Here is an 18,139-nt window from a genome sequence, read left to right on the forward strand (position 1 = left end):
ATTCTTTCATATCCCTCCAGACACAAAAATATTACTAGATCTTGACCCGCGCCCCCGCGCGGGTGTTAGATTTAACTTGCGTTCAATGTAAATTTGTAAACCATTTATTTTATAAAATGTCCATTTATATTTTTATGTTTTGTAAAATATATTTAGAGTAGAATATATTATATTATAATATAGATGTTTGATAATAATTTCTTATATGTACGTAATATTATATTTATAATTTTATAATTGATGCAATTTGATGTAATTGTAATATTCATATATTAACCTATTGATTTTTTTGTTTATTTATTTAAAAATAATTTAATTTTTTACAGTAGGTTTTTATGAATTATTATTAATTTTATGATATTATATTTTAAATGAAGCGGCAGATTAGTAATTAAGAAAGAAATGTAATGGCTAAATTTGTTAATAAAAAGAAATATTTAATCTGCTATCCGTGTTTCCAAACAATTCTCATTTAATCTGCTATCCAAGTTTCCAAACGACAGAATCTGTAAAGAAGAAATAAATACAGTGACTAAATATGTAAATAAAAAAATATTTAATCTGCTATCCTTGTTTCCAAACAACTTTCATTTAATCTACTATCTAAGTTTCCAAACAGTACCAAAAGGTACTTCAGTTTTAATAATATAGATATTATACACTTTTTCTTTCAACACCCTCAGAAAATCTAATGGTATGATCCCACACTTTTCAATTGTCTTTTTCATGATTAGCGTTGTCGATTTTTAAAATATGGAATGTGTTCATCAGTCACAGGCGAGCATTGAAAAATATGACGCATTATCAGATTTTCTCAAGAAGTTTTACATTCCATCGTACGTTCTCTCGCCTGAAGACGAAGCTGTGGCGGTGCCAAGTACTCCACCTGAGAGCCCGATTCTCGTATTTATCAACTCCAAAAGTGGAGGTCAACTCGGTGGAGAACTCATTCTTACCTACCGTTCTCTTCTCAACGACAAGCAGGTCTAAACCATACACTATTAATTTACTCAATTGTATAAAAACTAGGTTCATTATTCGTTGATTTAGAAAAATTCATAAAACTTTGGTTTCTCAAATACGCTAGTAATCGAGAAAATGTGATGAATTTGTATTGATTCTCCATTGAGAGTATGGAATCCTATATTTTTATTATTCTTATTACATAGTCATATTATAATATATGATGAAAAAAAAAATATATGATTTTTTAATTAGGATATACTATTATATTTTGATCATAACAAGTTTGTTGTTCAGGTTTTCGATCTTAACGTAGAGACTCCGGATAAGGTGCTACAGAGGATCTATCTTAACCTAGAGAGGCTAAAGCACGATGCTCTGACTTGCAAGATTAAGGAGAAGTTGAAAATAATTGTGTGTTAATTCTTAAACCATCTTTATGGAGTAATCACTCGTAGTTAATAAAGTCGTGAGGTTGAGTTGTGTGTTTAATCAGGTTGCAGGGGGGGATGGCACAGCTAGTTGGCTCCTTGGAGTTGTTTGTGATCTTGAGTTATCCAATCCACCTCCAATTGCTACTATCCCCTTGGGTACAGGAAATAACCTTCCATTTGCATTTGGATGGGTATGTTACATATACATTAACATGATGATATCATACAGTATGTATATGTTCTTGTCTTACTATGATCCCATCTGCTCATCTTCAGGGTAAGAAAAATCCTGGAACAGACAAGTCTTCTGCGGAGTCATTTTTGGCTCAAGTGATTAAGGCCAAAGAGATGAAGATAGACAAGTACGTACTTTACATATCATTCTCTTCCAGTTATTAATTCTTTTATTTCATATTGGGTTGACATATATGCGTTTTATATCTCAACTAAGTTGGCACGTACTTATGCGGATGAAGTCTCCCAAAAAAGGCTCTCTTGATTCTATCGAGCTACCACCTTCTCTACATGCATTTCGTCGTGCTTCTCCATCAGATCAAGCAAATATGGTAATACACTCTTCTCCTGCGAACCATCTCTTTCTTTCCCTATTATATGATCATTCAACAATGGTTATCTTTTTTTTTTATTTTTCCAGGAAGGTTACCACACATTTCGTGGGGGATTCTGGAATTACTTTAGCTTGGGTAAGAATTTTTCTAAATGTCATCTAAAATTCACTTTATCTGTTTTCTCTACAAAAGTGACTTGCAGCATATGTTTCCTTGACTTGTTAGCGTCACTAATCAGTTTTATTGCAGGGATGGATGCTCAAACATCTTATGAGTTTCATTCTCAGAGAAAATTACATCCTGAAAATTTTAAAAATCAGCTGGTCAATCAGGTTTACATACTTTGCTCTAGAAGTTTTTAGTGGAACAATCTCTTCATATTTCTTGTGATTACATCTTGTAGTGTAAATTATACTAAGGTAAATATTTCCATTGGTTTCATGACTTTACAGAGCAGATATTTAAAGCTTGCTTGCAAACAAGGGTGGTTTTGTGCCTCTCTTCTTCACCCTTTTTCACAGTGAGTAAATTTATGTGTTTTTATTTTTTACCGTCTTTATATGAATTTTTGTTTTCCTATTTGGCTTTGTCTCTAAAAAACTTGCAAATTTGAAAACTCTAATATTCTATGACGTTTGCTGCAGTAACATAGCTCAGCTAGCACAAGTTAAGATTTGTGACAAAAGTGGCCAGTGGAACGACCTTCACATTCCCCAAAGGTAACTCTAATCAAATTATATATATTCACGCCATGGAAAAGGTTATAAGAGGCTTTTTGACAAGGATATGAATCCACATGTTAGATTGAGCTGAGATTTTAGTCTTCTTTGTGATGTACCTTTTTTGCTGATCCATACCCAAAATAGCTACATTGTCCAAGTTATACTTAAGTAACTTAACATTTACCTTTGTTCTGGCAGCATCAGGTCCGTCGTATGTTTGAATCTTCCTAGCTTTTCTGGAGGACTAAATCCTTGGGGAGCACCAAATCCCAAGAAACAATATGATGTAGGTTTTAACATTCTCTTCACACTGCTTCAATAACCCTAATACAAATAATGGGCTTTTTTGTGATGTCTCAACAGAGAAGCCTGACTCTGCCATTCGTAGATGATGGACTCATCGAAATCGTTGGTTTTAGAAATGCTTGGCATGGTCTTGTTCTCCTCGCTCCAAAGGGTCATGGAACAAGACTTGCTCAGGTAAATATTAAGTGACAAAATTCATACAAAATGTGAGTGAAACGCACATTTTAACTCGTGTGTGTGTATTATGTATAGGCAAATCGGATTCGGTTTGAATTTAAGAAAGGTGCAGCGAAGCATGCATACATGAGAATGGATGGAGAGCCTTGGAAACAACCATTGCCACTTGATGATGAAACTGTGATATTAGAGATTTCACATCATGGACAAGTGAACATGCTTACAACTGAAAATTGCATGTCCAAAAGCATGTATGAGTCTTCACCCAAAGTCCGGTTTAGTGATGATGGAACTGAAGATGAACCATTAGTGGCTAACTGTGAGGAAGAGTTTAGAAAGTTTGGTGCAGCTGATACATTTAAGGTTCCCAGTGATGTTTGATTTTCTTTCTGTTTCAGGAAGATAAATGTTTTTTTTTAATTCTAAAATATAAAATTTAAAGTTGTTTATCTATTTTTTATTAACTGATAATGATATATTTAATTTTTTTAAAACCAATAAAGTTTGTTGAACTATTATTTGTTTAAAATAATCAATATATTAATCAAACCTAAATTTGTTAAAGAAAAACTGAAAAAGCTATTAAATGTGAAAGAGAATATCTATTATTTTAGTAATCATTTAGGGCAATTGTCAATAATAGCACATTTTGAAGTTTATGTCCCAAAAATAGCACTAGAAGGAGAAAGTCACAAAAATAGGTTTCATCAAAGGGGTAATTTACCATTATACCCTTTGTTATAAGAATTAAAAAAAAAAACATTTCATTTCTTTCGTCGCGAATCCTGTCGTCTCCTCTCCGGAATCTTCAAACCCTCACCGGCACTGTCGTCTCCGACTCGGGAATCGTCGTCTCCGGCTCGGGAATCATCTTCTCCGACTCGGGAATCGTCGTCTCCGGCTCGGGAATCATCTTCTCCGGCTCGCTAGTCATCTTCTTCGGCTCGCTAATCATTTTCTTCGGCTCGCCAATCATCTTCTCCCGCTCGCTAATCATCTTCTCCGCCTCGCTAATCATCTTCTCCGGCTATCTAATCATCAGCGTCACACTCTCTACTCTCAAAATCGGACACAAATCACTATGTAGCTTTTTAAAATTAGGGTTTTTGAATTAAAATTTGGGAAGCTTGCGTTTTGATTTTGATTTGTTTGTTACTCTTTCTTATTAACCAGCGAAGCAAATGAAAGACTTTTGAATTGTGGGAACACAAAGTTGTTGGAGCATAATTCATCTCTTTGAGGTATGTTGCAGATTCAACCTTCTGTGTGTTTGTACAAATTTATAAAATAAAAGTTTGTTGTCTCTTGCTGCATCTATTGAATGTTTTTAGAAGATTTCCAGAAAGCATTTGTTGCTGCATCTATTAAATGTTGAAAATTGAAACTCGGATGGTAACACATTTTGAAACTTTTTTGCTTGGAGTCTTGTTTTGATTAGGAATGTTGATATTTTTGATAGGGTTTTGAATTTGCTTATGAGTCTTTTGTTGCTTGTGAAACTGTCTAGTGTTTATAAGAATTTCAGGAAGCATTTGTTGTGTTATTTCAGGAAAGCCTTCCAGAAAAGTTTGAAATTTTTTTTTTCTTGTTTACGCAGGATAGAAACAAGATGGGAGATTCAGTACCTCTAAAACTAGCACTGCCAGAGCTGAAGTATCCTATTGGTTCACAGCCAAAGGAAAAGTCAGCAATCAACCAATACTCTGGTTCAGATTATATCTCTATTGTCAAAAGCATCCTAAAACCAGATGAGATGATAAGAGTCCGAGGATCATTTCTGGGACCTGTAATGAAGCTCAGTGAGAGAGGATTGAAGTTATCAGCAAAGATAGTCTACGCGATTCTCACTAGAAGCATCGTTTCTGTCAAGGAGAATGAAGCCTGGTTCCATTTCGGTGCGCAGCCAATGAGGTTCTCTATAAGAGAATTTCATATGATGACAGGCTTGAAATGTAGTGGTGCATTAGAAGGACCACGAAGGGAAACCGAGAGATTTAATTGGGAATTGCTAAAGGGGCGTAGTCATAAGTTAAGTGACGTGGTGGACCAGCTCAGAAACACAAGAGAAGATGCTTCTGAGGAGAGAATATGCCTCGCAATGCTCATCCTGGTAGAGAGCATATTATTGCGGAAGAGCAAAGGAGGGAGTTTTCCTTTGGAATATGCGAAAAATGCACAGGATATGACATATCCATGGGGAAAAGAGGCTTACATTGTGCTCCTGAAGTCAATTCAAAACGCTGTCGCGAATCATTTGGAGAATAAATCCAAATTTGAGTTGCAAGGTTATCCTCTAGTATTCCTTCTTTGGATACTAGAGTCGATTCCTTTGCTAAGGGATAAGTTCAGTAAGTGTGTACCAACAGTTGAGGTTCCTGGGCCGACTTACTTGTGTGAAAAATACACTGAGGTAGAGAATCCATCACTTGATAGGGTTTTACAGGTTGAAGCTGATACAAAGGTAAGCTTTTCCAAGTATATGTTTCTCAGTTTATTTGGCTTCTTCTTTTTAATATGTTTCTCATTGGTCTTTTTTTAAATACTCTCAGCTGAAGGTCCATTGCATACTACCTTCTATTCCTCATGATCCAGAAGATGATATCTCCATTGAAGACAAATATAGTGACGAGCTGGAAACAGTGAAAGATGTAACAAAGAAAGGGTACAAGATTACAGCCGATGACTGGGAAAATAGGTGTGTAGACACATTTGACACATTGGATGCTCTTATTCAAATGATGGCAAATAAGGAGACTGGCCAAGCTTCTACTCCGATTGATGAGGATTCAGTAAATGAAAAAGTGAACAGGATCATCACGGTAATGGAGGAGAATCTGAAGAGCATGAAGGATCGAATGTCATTACTAGAAGAAGAAAACATACATCTTAGAGCTCGTGTGTCAGAGTTGGAAGGAAACAACAATGTTTTTCCCACTAACGTGACACAAAAGGTAAATTCTCAAAACATGTTCTTTTACATTTGCATTTTCAAGTATTTTTTTGAAGATCTTGTACATATTCTTGAATGCCTTCCTAATATTTGACAAACAGCGATCCAGTGAGACACCTTTATCTCCAATGTCTCACACGCAACCATCGAGTGAGACACCTTTATCTCCAATGTCTCAACAGCCTAATTTGACACATGAGGTATGTAACCAATAAATATTGTTGAGTTTTGAAGTAATATTTGGAAAGCTTTTGTACTTCTTGAATGCATTCCTGATTTTTGCAGGAGACAATGATTGAATCAGCTGCATCTCCAAAGTCTCAACAAAATGAGGTATATGCTCAAAAATTTTTAAGAAAATATTTGGAAATTCTTGTACAAAATCCTGAATGCCTTCCTGATTTTTGCAGGATTACACGCAACAATCGAGTGAGACGCCTTTATCTCCAATGTCTCAACAGCCTAATTTGACACATAAGGTATGTAACCAATAAAATATTGTTGAGTTTTGAAGTAATATTTGGAAGCTTTTGTACATATTCTTGAATGCATTCTTGATTTTTGCAGGAGACAATGAATGAATCAGATGATGAAACTCTTGCCCTTGATACTCAAGTATTCTCTCCTAATCTGACAAAAGAGGTATATGCTCAATGATATTGTTTTCACAGTTGGAGTTTACAAATTAGTTTTGGGTGATTTTTTTTACATATAAAGGCTTTTCTGATTTTTGACAGAAAGAAACAGAAACGTCTACCGATGAGAGGCCATCCAATCCTAATCAAGATGGAAAACCAGATGATGAGGTAATATTTATTCTAGAAATTATAGTTGAATGTATTCATGATGGCCATTCCTGATATTTTTTTGCAGATTGTGAGAGAGAAATTAACAAGTGAGTCACCTGCTACTCAGAGTCAAGTTTTGCAGAAAGAAACAGTGGAAATGAATGAGACACCTTCTTCTCCAATAGCTCCAAAGAGTATTGAAACTCCCGTTTATACTCCAAGTCAGACTCAACAGGTACATGGTCAAAAAAAATCTTGGATTTTTAAGTTAATGTTTGGAAGCTTTAGAACGTACTCTGGATTGACTTCGTGATAATTTTTACAGATTGAGAGAGAGCCATCGGATGACACGCCTGCCCTTGATACTCAAGTTTTTACTCCTAATCTGACAAAAGAGGTATATGCTCAATGACAGTTGGAGTTTACAATTAGTTTTGGGTGATTTACATATATAGACCTTTCTAATTTTTGGCAGAGGGAAACACAAACCTCTACTGATGAAACGCCACCCAAAACTAATCAAGAAGAAGGAAAACCAGATGATGAGGTAATATTTACTCTAGAAATTATAATTGAATGTATTCATGATGGCCTTTCCTGATATTTTTTGCAGATTGTGATTGAGTCACCTGCTGCTCAGACTCAAGTTTTGCAAAAAGAAACACTGGAAATGAATGAGACACCTTCTTCTCCAATATCTCCAAAGAGTATTGAGGCTCAAGTTTTTACTCCAATTCAGAAACAGCAGGTAAATGTTCAAAAAATCTTGGAGATTTCAAGTAATGTTTGAAAGCTTTTGTACGTGTTTTTGATCCCCTACCTGACTTTTTTTTGTTTTTTTTGCAGACGGTAACAGAGGAAACGTATGAGGCTACACAGCCATTGACTGAGATCATTTCAGCAAACAATAAAAAGGTAAGCATAGAAATGTCTTTCATAAGTACAACTTGAATTTTAAATTGTAGAAACTTCTTCATAACTACCTCTTTTATTTTACTGTTATTACAGGAGGATACACATGCTGTGCATCACACACCTTCCTCTCCATTGTCTTCACTAATTGCACTAGTTATTGAAGAAAATAAGAATGCTTTGGTAAGAAGAAATATTTAAAATGTTTATGTAATATTTTTCTATTCAACTAACTCTTACCATTTACTTTTGTCTTATAGAGTGAGACAGAAACTGCGACCCAATATTTTTCTACAAGTGAAGGAGAGCATACACAATCAAGCAGAAAGAATCAAGCAGAAGAATATCTCAAGGATACTACAGAACCTACTACTGAGCTAGTTTCCACAGATGTTTCGAAGACACAGCCTCTTACTCCGCAAACACAGCACCTTCAGACAAGTGAGGGAGATCAATCCGATGAGACACCATCAGAGCAGAATCAAGCAGAAGAAAATCTCAAGGATACTACAGAACCTACTACTGAGCTAGTTTCCACATATGTTTCGAAGATGCCGCCTATTACTCAGCAAACAGAGCATCTTCAGACAAGTGCTATAGATTTTTCAGAAACAAACGAGGTATGCATCGAGTATATTTGATCTTTAATTATTATTCTAACAATTTAAAACCGCTGATGTTACTGAATCTTCATTTTTAATAGGTTGAAGTAAGCAGGCGTCTAGCTCACTTTCAAATAGGCGCAGAGGTTGAGATTTTGTCTACTGATGACGAAATATGGTATCCAGGAAAGGTTGTTGATCTTAAACTGTGTGAAGGACTAGAGGAGCTGACAGTTGAGTACACGACACTCTTCACATACCAACATAATAGACTTCAGAAACTTCAGGATACTATCACGGCTGACAAAATACGTCCTGCAACACCAACTAGTGACCAAAAATCCTTTGAGATGATGGATAAGGTAGAAGCCTTTTACAACAATGGCTGGAGCAGCGGACAAATTAGCATGGTACTTGGTGATAACACATACTCGGTGTGTCTCTATACTTCTATGGAAACTATTCTATTCAAACATTCAGATTTGCGAATTCATAGAGAATGGAAAGATGGAGTCTGGAAGATGGCAGATAAGGTAAATCATAACTAGAATTATACTTCACGTGAATTGTTTGATATACATACATTTTAGTTTCAGGAATGGTTTCCAGAAATTCCGATTGCAACAAATTTGATAATATTTTGCTTGGTGTCTATTGTTTGATTAAAGGTGAAGCCTGATAAGAAAAGGAAAGCTGCTGCCTCATCACAAAATTCAGGAATGGATAATGTTTTCCTAAGAAGGAGCGAGAGGGTGACTAAACGATCTAGAGACACAAAAACTCCATTCAAGTCTGACAGAAATCCGGCTTTAACTGTAATACCTGAGATTATACCTGCAGTTGATCCGTTTTCAACTCCTGCGGAACATAAGCTTTCAAGGCTTCAAAATTGGATGACATTAAAGCCCGGCATGCATGAAACGTAAGCATGTTTCTGTCCTTGTCTATATATTCTTATATTTATGTATAAGAGGTTTGGTAAATTCCTTTGAATCTTTAATCGACTGCAGGTCCCTATCAATCAATGATAATAAGATAAGGAAATCTTTCTTTCAAAGCATGGAAAATGCAAAAAATGACCTTAAGAAAGAGGTAATTTGTTTACATATGTTCTTGCCTTGAGCTTTTTTTTTAAAAAAAAATTCAGGAAGGATTTGTTTAGTTTCAGGAATTGATATTCCTCAAGTGAAAAAGTTGGCAGGTATGTATAAACAATTTGTATTTGATGTATTCAACTGTTTCTTGGTTTGAAATATTCAACTGATTCTATCTTGATATTGATTTTTAAATATGACAGTGTTGATTACTAATCTGCTGGTGGAATCTTCTGGTGATGAGGTAGATAAAGTGAAGATGATTCCATTTGAGATTGAGCAGGCACAAGGTTTACCCAAGACAAAACATCCTTTCAACTGTGGGATATTTCTTGTCAAGATTCTGGAGTGCCAGTCATTGAAGATAGGAGACATGACAAAGATTAATGATGACAATGCGTTGGAGCTAAGGAGAACCTTGTCTTGTGAGATATTCAACCAATTTGTGGATGAGAGCTTTGGGAAATGAGAATGATGCATGAAAACATTTTTTGTTTTAGTTAAGACTCGGTTTTAGTTATGACTGTTTATTTTGTTATGTTGTTGGCGTCTGGTTACATAAGAAAGATTGGAAGGATATCAAGTATTTTTTTTGGGTATCATATATCTTGGAAGGTTAAAATAATGTTTCTGGATGGGTTTCCAGAAAAAAAGTTAAGTGTTTCAAATGTAAAAAAGAATGAAATGAGATTATATACTAAGGATTGGACATGTATATGGTAAGCTTAAAATTGTGATGTTTACAGACAACAAAAATTTAGAACCACAAAGGATCGAACCCAGAGGGAGAGAGTTTGCGTATTTGGATAGTGTGGGAGTTTAGCCACTAGGCCAAGAAGAATCATCTGTTAATGGATTACATTTAATTTTATTTAACTCCAAACTGTAACACAAAAAAAATTAAAATTGATTTTGAATCCACCACATATCGAACCCGGGGATAGAGAGACTTTTGAGTTATGAAATGCCTTGGTTTAACCGCTGGTCTGAGGAGAATCATCTGTTAAAGAATATTACATAAGCATACTTAAACCAATTAATATAGGATAGGTTTCCAAAACAATACATTTCGATTGAAAAAAGACAAAACTCTTGCCGTCTCAACACTCTCGCCGTTTCAAACTTCTCGAATCTCACTCGTCTCCGCCTCTCGAATCTCTCTCTCATCTCCATATCTCTCGATCTCCGACGAAAACCCATCTCCAGAACTCTCTCTCTCTCTCGATCTTTTACGCGAGCTCTCTCTATTCTCCGAGAAAAACCATTTCTAGAGCTCTATCTCTTTAAGGTATGTTGCAGATTCAACCTTATGTGTGTTTTCTTTCTGAGAGATTGGTCTCCTGGTTTTTGCTTGTGTATAGACTTGCTCGTTTTAACCTAATATGATTGGTAGAATTCTAGTTCATGTGAAAGCATGTGTATAGACTCAGGAAGGATTTGTATTGTTTCAGGAAACCCTTCCTGAAAATTGGATTTTAATTAATTTAGACAAATAAAATTTTTCTTGTTTACGCAGGATAGAAACAAGATGGGAGATCCATTACCATTAAGACTAGCACTGCCTGAGCTGAGGTATCCGATTGGATCAGAGCCAGAGAAGACGATATCGATAAACCAACACTCGATAGTTGCTTATATCAAAACTGTTAAGGAAATTCTAGGAAATGATGAGTTCAACAGAATAAGAGGGACGTTTTTGGGACCGGTGATCAAGCTTGGAGAGAGGTCTTTGAAATTATCAGCTAAGATAGTGCACGCAGTTCTCACCAAAAGCATCAAGACAGTGAAGAGACACGAAGCATGGTTCCATTTTGGTGCTCAGCCAATGAGGTTCTCTATAAGAGAATTCCACATGGTGACTGGTTTGAAATGTAGTGGTGAAGCAAGAGAACCACGAGAGGAAACCGAGAAATTTAAGTGGGACTTCCTAAAAGGGCGTACTCATACAGTAAAGGACGTGGAGAAGCAGCTCAGAAACACAAGAGAAGATGCTTCTGATGAGAGATTCTGCCTTGCAATGCTCCTCCTGATTGAGAGCATACTACTACAGAAGAGCCTTCTCGACGGTGGCACAACTTTTACTTTGGATTATGTGAAAATAGCGCAGGATATGGATGTCTTGATGACATACCCATGGGGGAGAACAGCTTATAATTTGCTGTTAAAATCACTTCAGAGAGCTGTCGACAAAAGCCTCGACAAAAACAATTATGATTTGCAAGGATTCCCTATGGCATTTCTTATATGGATACTTGAGTCAGTACCTTTGCTACAGTATGCATTCAGTCAAGTTGTTCCTATTCTGAGCGTTCAACCGTCTACCCCAATATTTTTGTGTGAGAAGTACCTTCAAATAGCTTCTCCACAGCTGATAGATGTTCTCCTAATTGAAATCAAAGATCATGTAAGTTTTTACATTATTTTTTTCTTGTTTCTGTTTTGCCTTATGATTCTCCATTTAAAAGCTAATTATTTTTATGGTTTCAGCTTAAGGTCACATGCATCCTACCTCCTATTTCTAATGATCCAGAAGCTGATGTTTGCATGGAAGACGAAGCTAATAAAGATCTGGATGACATGGCCGATTTATCCAAGAGAGGTTATAAGTTTAAAATTAGAGATTGGCGAAACATGTCAGTAGACCTATACGGTGCTAATGAACAAATAAGAAGAGCATCTTTACTGTTTGGGAATGGAGGGATGAGTCAAGCTTCTTCTTCGTATCAGGAGGAGTCTTTGGAATCAAAGATCAACAGAATCAGCGAGATGGTGGGAGATAATTTAAGGATCATGAACGATCGTTTGTGTTTGATTGAAAAAGACAGGAAACAGATTAAAGAACGTGTGACAAAACTAGAGAAACTACAAAGAGTTACTTCATATGAAACCCAAACAATGAGGTAACTTTTTTTCGGAAATTAAAATTAATGTTTATCTAGTTCTTGATTCAGTTTTTTTTTGAGTTGTCAAGTAATTTTGGAAGATGTTATACATATTTAGGATTGCCTTCCTAATTTTTGTTGTACTTGCACAGACTGACACAACTCCATTTCATGAGACGGCTTCCAGACAAGGTGAAGCCAATGCAGATCAAGCAGATGAACAACTTAACAATGAGGCAAGTATAATTTTGAAAACTGTTGGTATTTATAAAATTATGAATTTGGTTGTACTTAAATTAATTTTTGGAAGTTCTTGTACGAGTTCATAATCCCATTCCTGACTTCAGGATACACGAGAGCCTATGAATGAGATCACGAAAGAGACACCTGGTTCTCCAATAGCTCAACAGAATATTGAGACTCCAGTCCTTACTCCAATTCAGACGCAGCAGGTACCTTCTTTAAAAAATTGGACTTTTCAAGTAATTTTTGGAAGCCCTTGTACGTGTTCATTCAACCATTCCTGAATTCAGGAGACTCACGAGCTTATGAATGAGATCATTTCACCAAACATTTCCGACACACAGCCAAATACCCGAGCTCGCAGAAATCTTTTAACAGAGCAAAATAAGGTATTACTTTCATTAAAACCTTTAATAAATACACAGCAACTATCAAAATGACTGGATATCCTTGAATCTAAACCATCACAGGATGTAGAAAGCAGAGTTCAAAATCCCTTTGAGATCGGAGCAAATGTGGAGATTTCATCACAAGATGACAATACTTGTCATAAATGGTATCCAGGAAATGTGTTGGCAACATATTTGGTTGATGGGGTTGAGATGGTGAAAGTTGAGTACTTCGTCCCGTCTCTGGACGAAAAGAAGAGGAAAAGGAGTGTTGAGACACGTGTATCAATTGACAGAATACGTCCTCAACCACCACCTGAGAGATCTGGAGCGAAGAAAAGTTATGAGCTAATGCAGGACGTGGAGGCGTTCGACAATGGTGCCTGGTGCGCTGGAAAAGTTAAAGTCATTTTGTTTGATGGCTCGTGTTTTGTCTCTTTGAACAATTCTAAAGAACAAATTTACTTCCACCATTCTGAGATGCGAAAACCAAGAAAATGGGTAGATGGTGTTTGGGAGATGACAAAAAAGGTAAAACAAATGCCTTGGATCACTTGAATTGAAAAATAATGTCATTTGTTTAATATCTCGGTATTGATTTTCAGATGGAAGAAGAGCAGACGCAGAGTGTGAATCCAAGTGAAGGAGATGGTGATAAAAAGGTATGAAATATTTATACATCATACTAGGAATTAAGATATAAATGTATCTGAATTTTTGTCATTCAAAAAGGGGAAGGCGAAGGCTGTCGCTTGTAAGAAAAATGAAGCAGCTGGTCCATCAGAAGATGGTGTTGGGAAAATGGCAAAAGAGGTAATAAAAATGAATAAGATCCACTTGAATTGAAGTTCAGGTCAATAGTTTGATATATCGGTTTTGTTTCACAGATGGAAGTAAAGCAGGGTAAGAGTGTGAAACCAAGTCAAGACGATCATGCAAAAAAGGTATAAAAAATATTTTTACTTCATATTAGGAAGGCATTCAAGTATAAAGATAAAAACGATCCTGAATTTTTGTCTTTATTTTTAATTAAAGGGGAAGCCTGATGTTGGTAAGAAGAAGAAAGCAAATGCTCAGCCAGTAGATTTGCTTCCTTTTCTACAGCGAGAAGAGAAGAGGCCAATACGACCTAGAAACCCTCCTATACCTGTAACACCTGAGGTAATCCTTCCAATTGATCCATTTGTGACACCTGAATTTCCTCGGTTTTCAAGGCTTGCACACTGGATGGATCTACGGGGCATATATCGTGTGTAAGCAACTTTTTGTCCTCGCATAAATATTCCTAATTTATTTTGTAAAAGTTTCGATTGATACTAGTTAATTTTATCAACTACAGACCGTTTTATATCAATGGAAAAGAAATTGAAAAAGAGTTCTTTCAAAAAATGGACGATGCAGAAAACAATCTCAACAAAGAGGTAATCAACACTCTGTTCTGTCTTCTATTTGATTGTGTCATATGTTTAGGAAGAGGTTGAGTTGAGCTATGCTAGATGTCCATGTTATAGCAGTTCTATATGAAGTTTCTAACTATATTGTTACATTGGCAGCACATAAATGTTGCATTTGAAATGCTAAATTGTAAGAGGGTTGAGCAAGGTGCTTGGTTCCGCAACAACAATCTTCCAGCAGCATGCTTTGTACCAGTCAAATTCTTAGAAGTGGTTGGGTACGCTTATGAATCTGTCAGGAAGCCACATAAGAAAAAAAAACGTTATTGGAGGGCTGTGTAGGCGAACTTGTGAAAGGTTTAATACATCCAAAGAAGGTATGGCTGGAAGATGTTGATGTTATATATGGTGTCATTGAAGATAAGTTGAGCTATCACTATATTGGGGTGGAGATACAATTGATGGACAACACAATCACACTCTTCCATTGTGGTCTTCCAAAAGCAAATATCAAACGTGCTCTTAATCAAATCCAAGAACTGGCAGGTAAAAACTCTTTACATATTCATTTTGTTGTCTGTTGCTGCTTGTGCTTGTGATGCATTTTTACATATTCATTTTGTTGTCTGTTGGTGATTGATTTATTGTATAATTTTGGGTATTTATGACAGTGTTGATTAGTGCCATAAAGATGGAACTTCTTGGTGAAGAGGTTAATTTCGAAGATATCAGTCCATTTGAAGTTAAGTTTGCAGAAGGGCTTCCAAAGACAAAATTTCCATACAACTGTGGTATTTTTGTTGTGAAGATGCTGGAATGCAGGTCACTGGGATTGAAGAGCATGGCTAATATAAATGATGAAACTGCGATGGACTTACGAAGCAAGCTATGTTGTGAGATCTTCGACCAGTTTATGGATAAAGATTTCCAGGAAGGTCAAAGGAAGTGAAAATGTCATATTTGTTCTACTCTGTTTTCTACTCTGTTTTCTACTCTGTTTTCTACTTTGATATTAATTATCCCTAACGTTTAAGTTTAAGTTTGTAATGAATCCCTAACGTTTTTTTCATTTAGATTGTTATTGAAAAATTTTTAGGATGTATTGATGAATTGTCAAATGCTTATGGTACTTTTAGGATGGGTTTCCAGAAAAAGAGTGAGAAAGCAAAATGCACCAAAGCCTAGCAAATTCCTTTAAAGTTTACAAAAAAAATGAAAAAGAATGTGATCCGATGTTGATTGAACTCGTGAACTCTCGAAAGATGAATCAAAGTGTGCAGCCGCTGTGCCAAGGGTGTTATACTTGCCAAAAGCTATAATAAAACGAAAATAACTTTTGAATATTTAATTAAAAACAGAAAAAAGTGTAAGTATACACAAACGGGGATCGAACACGGCTTATTGTGTGATAAGGGTACACTAAGAGTAGAACGGATTGCCACTAGGCTACGGTGGATATTCGATAACAGAGTAAATGTGAACTTATTTATTCACAGACGATAGATTTATATAATCTGGATATCATTTTAGGTATTCAGGATAGCTTTCCAAAAACAAATTCCTTTAAAGTTTACAAAAAAAAAATGAAAAAGAATGTGATCTGATGTTGATTGAACTCGTGAACTCTCGAAAGAAGAATCAAAGTGTGCAGCCGTTGTACCAAGGGTGTTATACTTGCCAAAAGCTATAATAAAACGAAAATAACTTTTGAATATTTAATTAAAAACAGAAAAAAATGTGAGTATACACAACGGGGATCGAACACGGCTTATTGTGTGATAAGGGTACACTAAGAGTAGAAGGGCTTGCCACTAGGCTACGGTGGATATTCGATAACAGAGTAAATGTGAACTTATTTATTCACAGACGATAGATTTATATAATCTGGATATCATTTTATGTATTCAGGATGGCTTTCCAAAAACAAATAAGCAAATCAGATAACCAAGTTACAAGAACACTAGGCCAAACCATTACAAAATAGTGAAAAACATTGAACAATTTTTTTATTTAGGTTGTTAATTGAAGAAACAACACAAGAGAAACAAAAGTACTTATTCATTTAAAATAAAAACTGAAAATCAAACATAATGTGGTCCTTAAAAACATAAAAAGAGAAGATGATAACATGAAATTACTCATGACACAGCCAACTTTCGCCAAGTTTATCCCAATCAGGGACTTTGACCTTCACATCAGCAAGCATTCCTTCCGCTTCCGAGTGCTCTTCTTTGAGTTTCTCCAACTCAGCAGTTAAATCAAATTTTCCATCAGCTTTGATAATATCTTCAAGCAACTCGATTTGGACAGCAATTGAATTTGCTTTGCTGGATGCCAGATTCCAATCATTCTCAGATAGCCTGTATTCGTTGGACAAACGAAGAAGAGCCCTGTAATGTACCACAGTTTCCTTCTTCCCCTTATTGAAACCTTCGGCGGCATCACATCCGTAAACCTCCTCTATGGGACGCTTCATCATCTTCTTTGAACTTCCTTCCATTGAAACTTTGTCCTGCAACAAAATCGAAACTAAGATGTTACGATAAAATAGAAATAGAAAAAAGTTCATGAATTGAATGGAAAATGAGAAAAATCGAAAACTAACTTGTATTGCAAAAGGATAAATCAGACGAAATGAAGTGAGTGAATAAAAGGTCTGATATCGTCCCTTATATTTATAGAACTAAAAGGAACTCTTCGATTATTGAAGTCAGTTAAAATAAACTCTTGATTATTGTGGAACTCTTCGATTTTTGAAGTCAGTTACTGAAATAACCAATCATATAACAGCCAATCTTGACGAAAAGAAACTCTTCGGTTACTGAGTTACATGATGTCGTTTGGAAGAGACTCTTCGATTCCTGAGATATATGTTTGAACAAAAAAAAAATCAACCATTAATCGTAGGAGAGTCGAACCCGGGTCGAACAAATGTTTCGGTATCATAGGTTTCGTGGTTTAGCCGCTAGGCTGAGGAGAATCATCTGTTAGTTGCTTCCACATAATTGAATTTAGCCATACAATTTATAGTAAAATACATTGGAAAGATCTTAGATAGTTCAGGATGGGCTTCCAGAGTATGCATGAATAATATACATGAATGTTAGTGTGCTTCTTTCTTAAACTAGAAAAAAATGAAATGAGATCAAAACTAAGGATTAATATCTACACATTTGGAAAATTTGATAATGTGATTTGCAAATTTTGGAGGAAAAAAAAATATATATACACATCTCATAGGATTCGAACCTGAAGATGACTAGGAGGAAAGAGGGAACTAAGGTGTAGTAGCCACTAGGCCAAGTTAATTTCAGTCATTACATGTTGTAAGTAAAGTAATATATTCTCTTTTATTTTTATTCAACTTAAATTTTTTTTAAAAACTCTGATTAGTAGGGGAATCGAACCCGGGTCGAGTCAAGCGTTGCAATTTCAACAGATAGGTGTTTTAGCCGCTAGACCGAGGAGAATTATCTGTTACACTTTTCCACATAATTATTCTTAACATAAAATGTTGTATTATAAACCTTGGAAATGAACTCGGTATTTTTGGATGGGATTCCAGAATAGTTGAATATTACTGTGTTTTTTTCTAGCAAAGAAGTTTAAACTAAAAATTGAAATGAGTTCAAAAGATAATGTTGTATATTACAAAAGTTGGAAGAAATCATACTTATTCAGGATAGGGTTCCAAAAGAAAAAATGTATATGGTC

General features: G+C 35.6%; 5 protein-coding genes across 7 annotated transcripts; all 5 read left to right on the forward strand.

Annotated features, from left to right (window-relative positions):
- Positions 1 to 657: 657 nt before the first annotated feature.
- Positions 658 to 3,620, forward strand: LOC106377606 (diacylglycerol kinase 6). 2 transcript variants are annotated; one of them, XM_013817876.3, is made up of 13 exons: positions 658 to 694; positions 772 to 984; positions 1,261 to 1,377; positions 1,460 to 1,588; positions 1,674 to 1,759; positions 1,849 to 1,963; positions 2,053 to 2,101; positions 2,216 to 2,298; positions 2,419 to 2,486; positions 2,611 to 2,685; positions 2,887 to 2,974; positions 3,052 to 3,168; positions 3,247 to 3,620. In XM_013817876.3, exons 1-13 carry the CDS (start codon positions 692 to 694, stop codon positions 3,550 to 3,552), a joined length of 1,449 nt encoding a protein of 482 aa, XP_013673330.1. In that variant the 5' UTR covers positions 658 to 691; the 3' UTR covers positions 3,553 to 3,620. The 2 variants fall into 2 exon arrangements, with proteins under 2 accessions (XP_013673330.1, XP_022573465.1); XM_022717744.2 differs by lacking the exon at positions 658 to 694 and having other exon boundaries at positions 704 to 984.
- Positions 3,621 to 4,780: 1,160 nt separating this feature from the next.
- Positions 4,781 to 8,520, forward strand: LOC106355349 (neurofilament medium polypeptide-like). The gene is made up of 9 exons (XM_048777076.1): positions 4,781 to 5,632; positions 5,721 to 6,122; positions 6,407 to 6,454; positions 6,689 to 6,763; positions 6,859 to 6,927; positions 7,523 to 7,657; positions 7,756 to 7,824; positions 7,918 to 8,004; positions 8,082 to 8,520. The coding sequence occupies exons 1-9, from the start codon at positions 4,781 to 4,783 to the stop codon at positions 8,460 to 8,462; spliced, it is 2,118 nt and encodes a 705-aa protein (XP_048633033.1). The 3' UTR covers positions 8,463 to 8,520.
- A 32-nt stretch (positions 8,521 to 8,552) lies between these two features.
- LOC125590550 (DUF724 domain-containing protein 6-like) lies at positions 8,553 to 12,193 on the forward strand. The gene is made up of 3 exons (XM_048764148.1): positions 8,553 to 8,956; positions 9,092 to 9,345; positions 9,434 to 12,193. Exons 1-3 carry the CDS (start codon positions 8,774 to 8,776, stop codon positions 9,543 to 9,545), a joined length of 549 nt encoding a protein of 182 aa, XP_048620105.1. The 5' UTR covers positions 8,553 to 8,773; the 3' UTR covers positions 9,546 to 12,193.
- Positions 11,046 to 12,645, forward strand: LOC125607214. Its single transcript, XM_048777077.1, has 3 exons — positions 11,046 to 11,921; positions 12,005 to 12,417; positions 12,552 to 12,645. The coding sequence occupies exons 1-3, from the start codon at positions 11,046 to 11,048 to the stop codon at positions 12,643 to 12,645; spliced, it is 1,383 nt and encodes a 460-aa protein (XP_048633034.1).
- Positions 12,476 to 17,010, forward strand: LOC125590552. 2 transcript variants are annotated; one of them, XR_007326701.1, is made up of 10 exons: positions 12,476 to 12,851; positions 12,933 to 13,031; positions 13,113 to 13,562; positions 13,637 to 13,693; positions 13,764 to 13,844; positions 13,919 to 13,975; positions 14,067 to 14,284; positions 14,371 to 14,452; positions 14,585 to 14,971; positions 15,097 to 17,010. XR_007326701.1 is itself a non-coding variant. In XM_048764149.1 (9 exons), exons 1-9 carry the CDS (start codon positions 12,762 to 12,764, stop codon positions 14,765 to 14,767), a joined length of 1,317 nt encoding a protein of 438 aa, XP_048620106.1. In that variant the 5' UTR covers positions 12,476 to 12,761; the 3' UTR covers positions 14,768 to 17,010. The 2 variants fall into 2 exon arrangements, 1 of the variants encoding a protein (XP_048620106.1); XM_048764149.1 differs by having other exon boundaries at positions 14,585 to 17,010.
- The last annotated feature ends 1,129 nt before the right edge of the window (positions 17,011 to 18,139 follow it).

This window comes from Brassica napus, chromosome A3, assembly GCF_020379485.1.
Source record: "Brassica napus cultivar Da-Ae chromosome A3, Da-Ae, whole genome shotgun sequence".
Taxonomy (NCBI): domain Eukaryota; kingdom Viridiplantae; phylum Streptophyta; class Magnoliopsida; order Brassicales; family Brassicaceae; genus Brassica; species Brassica napus.

Excerpts from the sequence above, each read along its gene's own strand:
- LOC106377606 (XM_022717744.2), top strand. The coding sequence starts at position 754 with ATGGAATGTGTTCATCAGTCACAGGCGAGCATTGAAAAATATGACGCA. Across the intron at positions 1,964-2,052 it reads CATCAGATCAAGCAAATATG|GAAGGTTACCACACATTTCG; the intron begins GTAATACACTCT and ends TTATTTTTCCAG. Across the intron at positions 2,686-2,886 it reads GACCTTCACATTCCCCAAAG|CATCAGGTCCGTCGTATGTT; the intron begins GTAACTCTAATC and ends TTGTTCTGGCAG.
- LOC106355349 (XM_048777076.1), top strand. The coding sequence starts at position 4,781 with ATGGGAGATTCAGTACCTCTAAAACTAGCACTGCCAGAGCTGAAGTAT. Across the intron at positions 6,455-6,688 it reads CAAAGTCTCAACAAAATGAG|GAGACAATGAATGAATCAGA; the intron begins GTATATGCTCAA and ends TGATTTTTGCAG. Across the intron at positions 6,764-6,858 it reads CTCCTAATCTGACAAAAGAG|AAAGAAACAGAAACGTCTAC; the intron begins GTATATGCTCAA and ends GATTTTTGACAG.
- LOC125590550 (XM_048764148.1), top strand. The coding sequence starts at position 8,774 with ATGATGGATAAGGTAGAAGCCTTTTACAACAATGGCTGGAGCAGCGGA. Across the intron at positions 8,957-9,091 it reads TCTGGAAGATGGCAGATAAG|GTGAAGCCTGATAAGAAAAG; the intron begins GTAAATCATAAC and ends GTTTGATTAAAG. Across the intron at positions 9,346-9,433 it reads AAGCCCGGCATGCATGAAAC|GTCCCTATCAATCAATGATA; the intron begins GTAAGCATGTTT and ends AATCGACTGCAG.
- LOC125607214 (XM_048777077.1), top strand. The coding sequence starts at position 11,046 with ATGGGAGATCCATTACCATTAAGACTAGCACTGCCTGAGCTGAGGTAT. Across the intron at positions 11,922-12,004 it reads TAATTGAAATCAAAGATCAT|CTTAAGGTCACATGCATCCT; the intron begins GTAAGTTTTTAC and ends TTATGGTTTCAG. Across the intron at positions 12,418-12,551 it reads TATGAAACCCAAACAATGAG|ACTGACACAACTCCATTTCA; the intron begins GTAACTTTTTTT and ends GTACTTGCACAG.
- LOC125590552 (XM_048764149.1), top strand. The coding sequence starts at position 12,762 with ATGAATGAGATCACGAAAGAGACACCTGGTTCTCCAATAGCTCAACAG. Across the intron at positions 13,845-13,918 it reads TTGGGAAAATGGCAAAAGAG|ATGGAAGTAAAGCAGGGTAA; the intron begins GTAATAAAAATG and ends TTTGTTTCACAG. Across the intron at positions 14,453-14,584 it reads AAAACAATCTCAACAAAGAG|CACATAAATGTTGCATTTGA; the intron begins GTAATCAACACT and ends TTACATTGGCAG.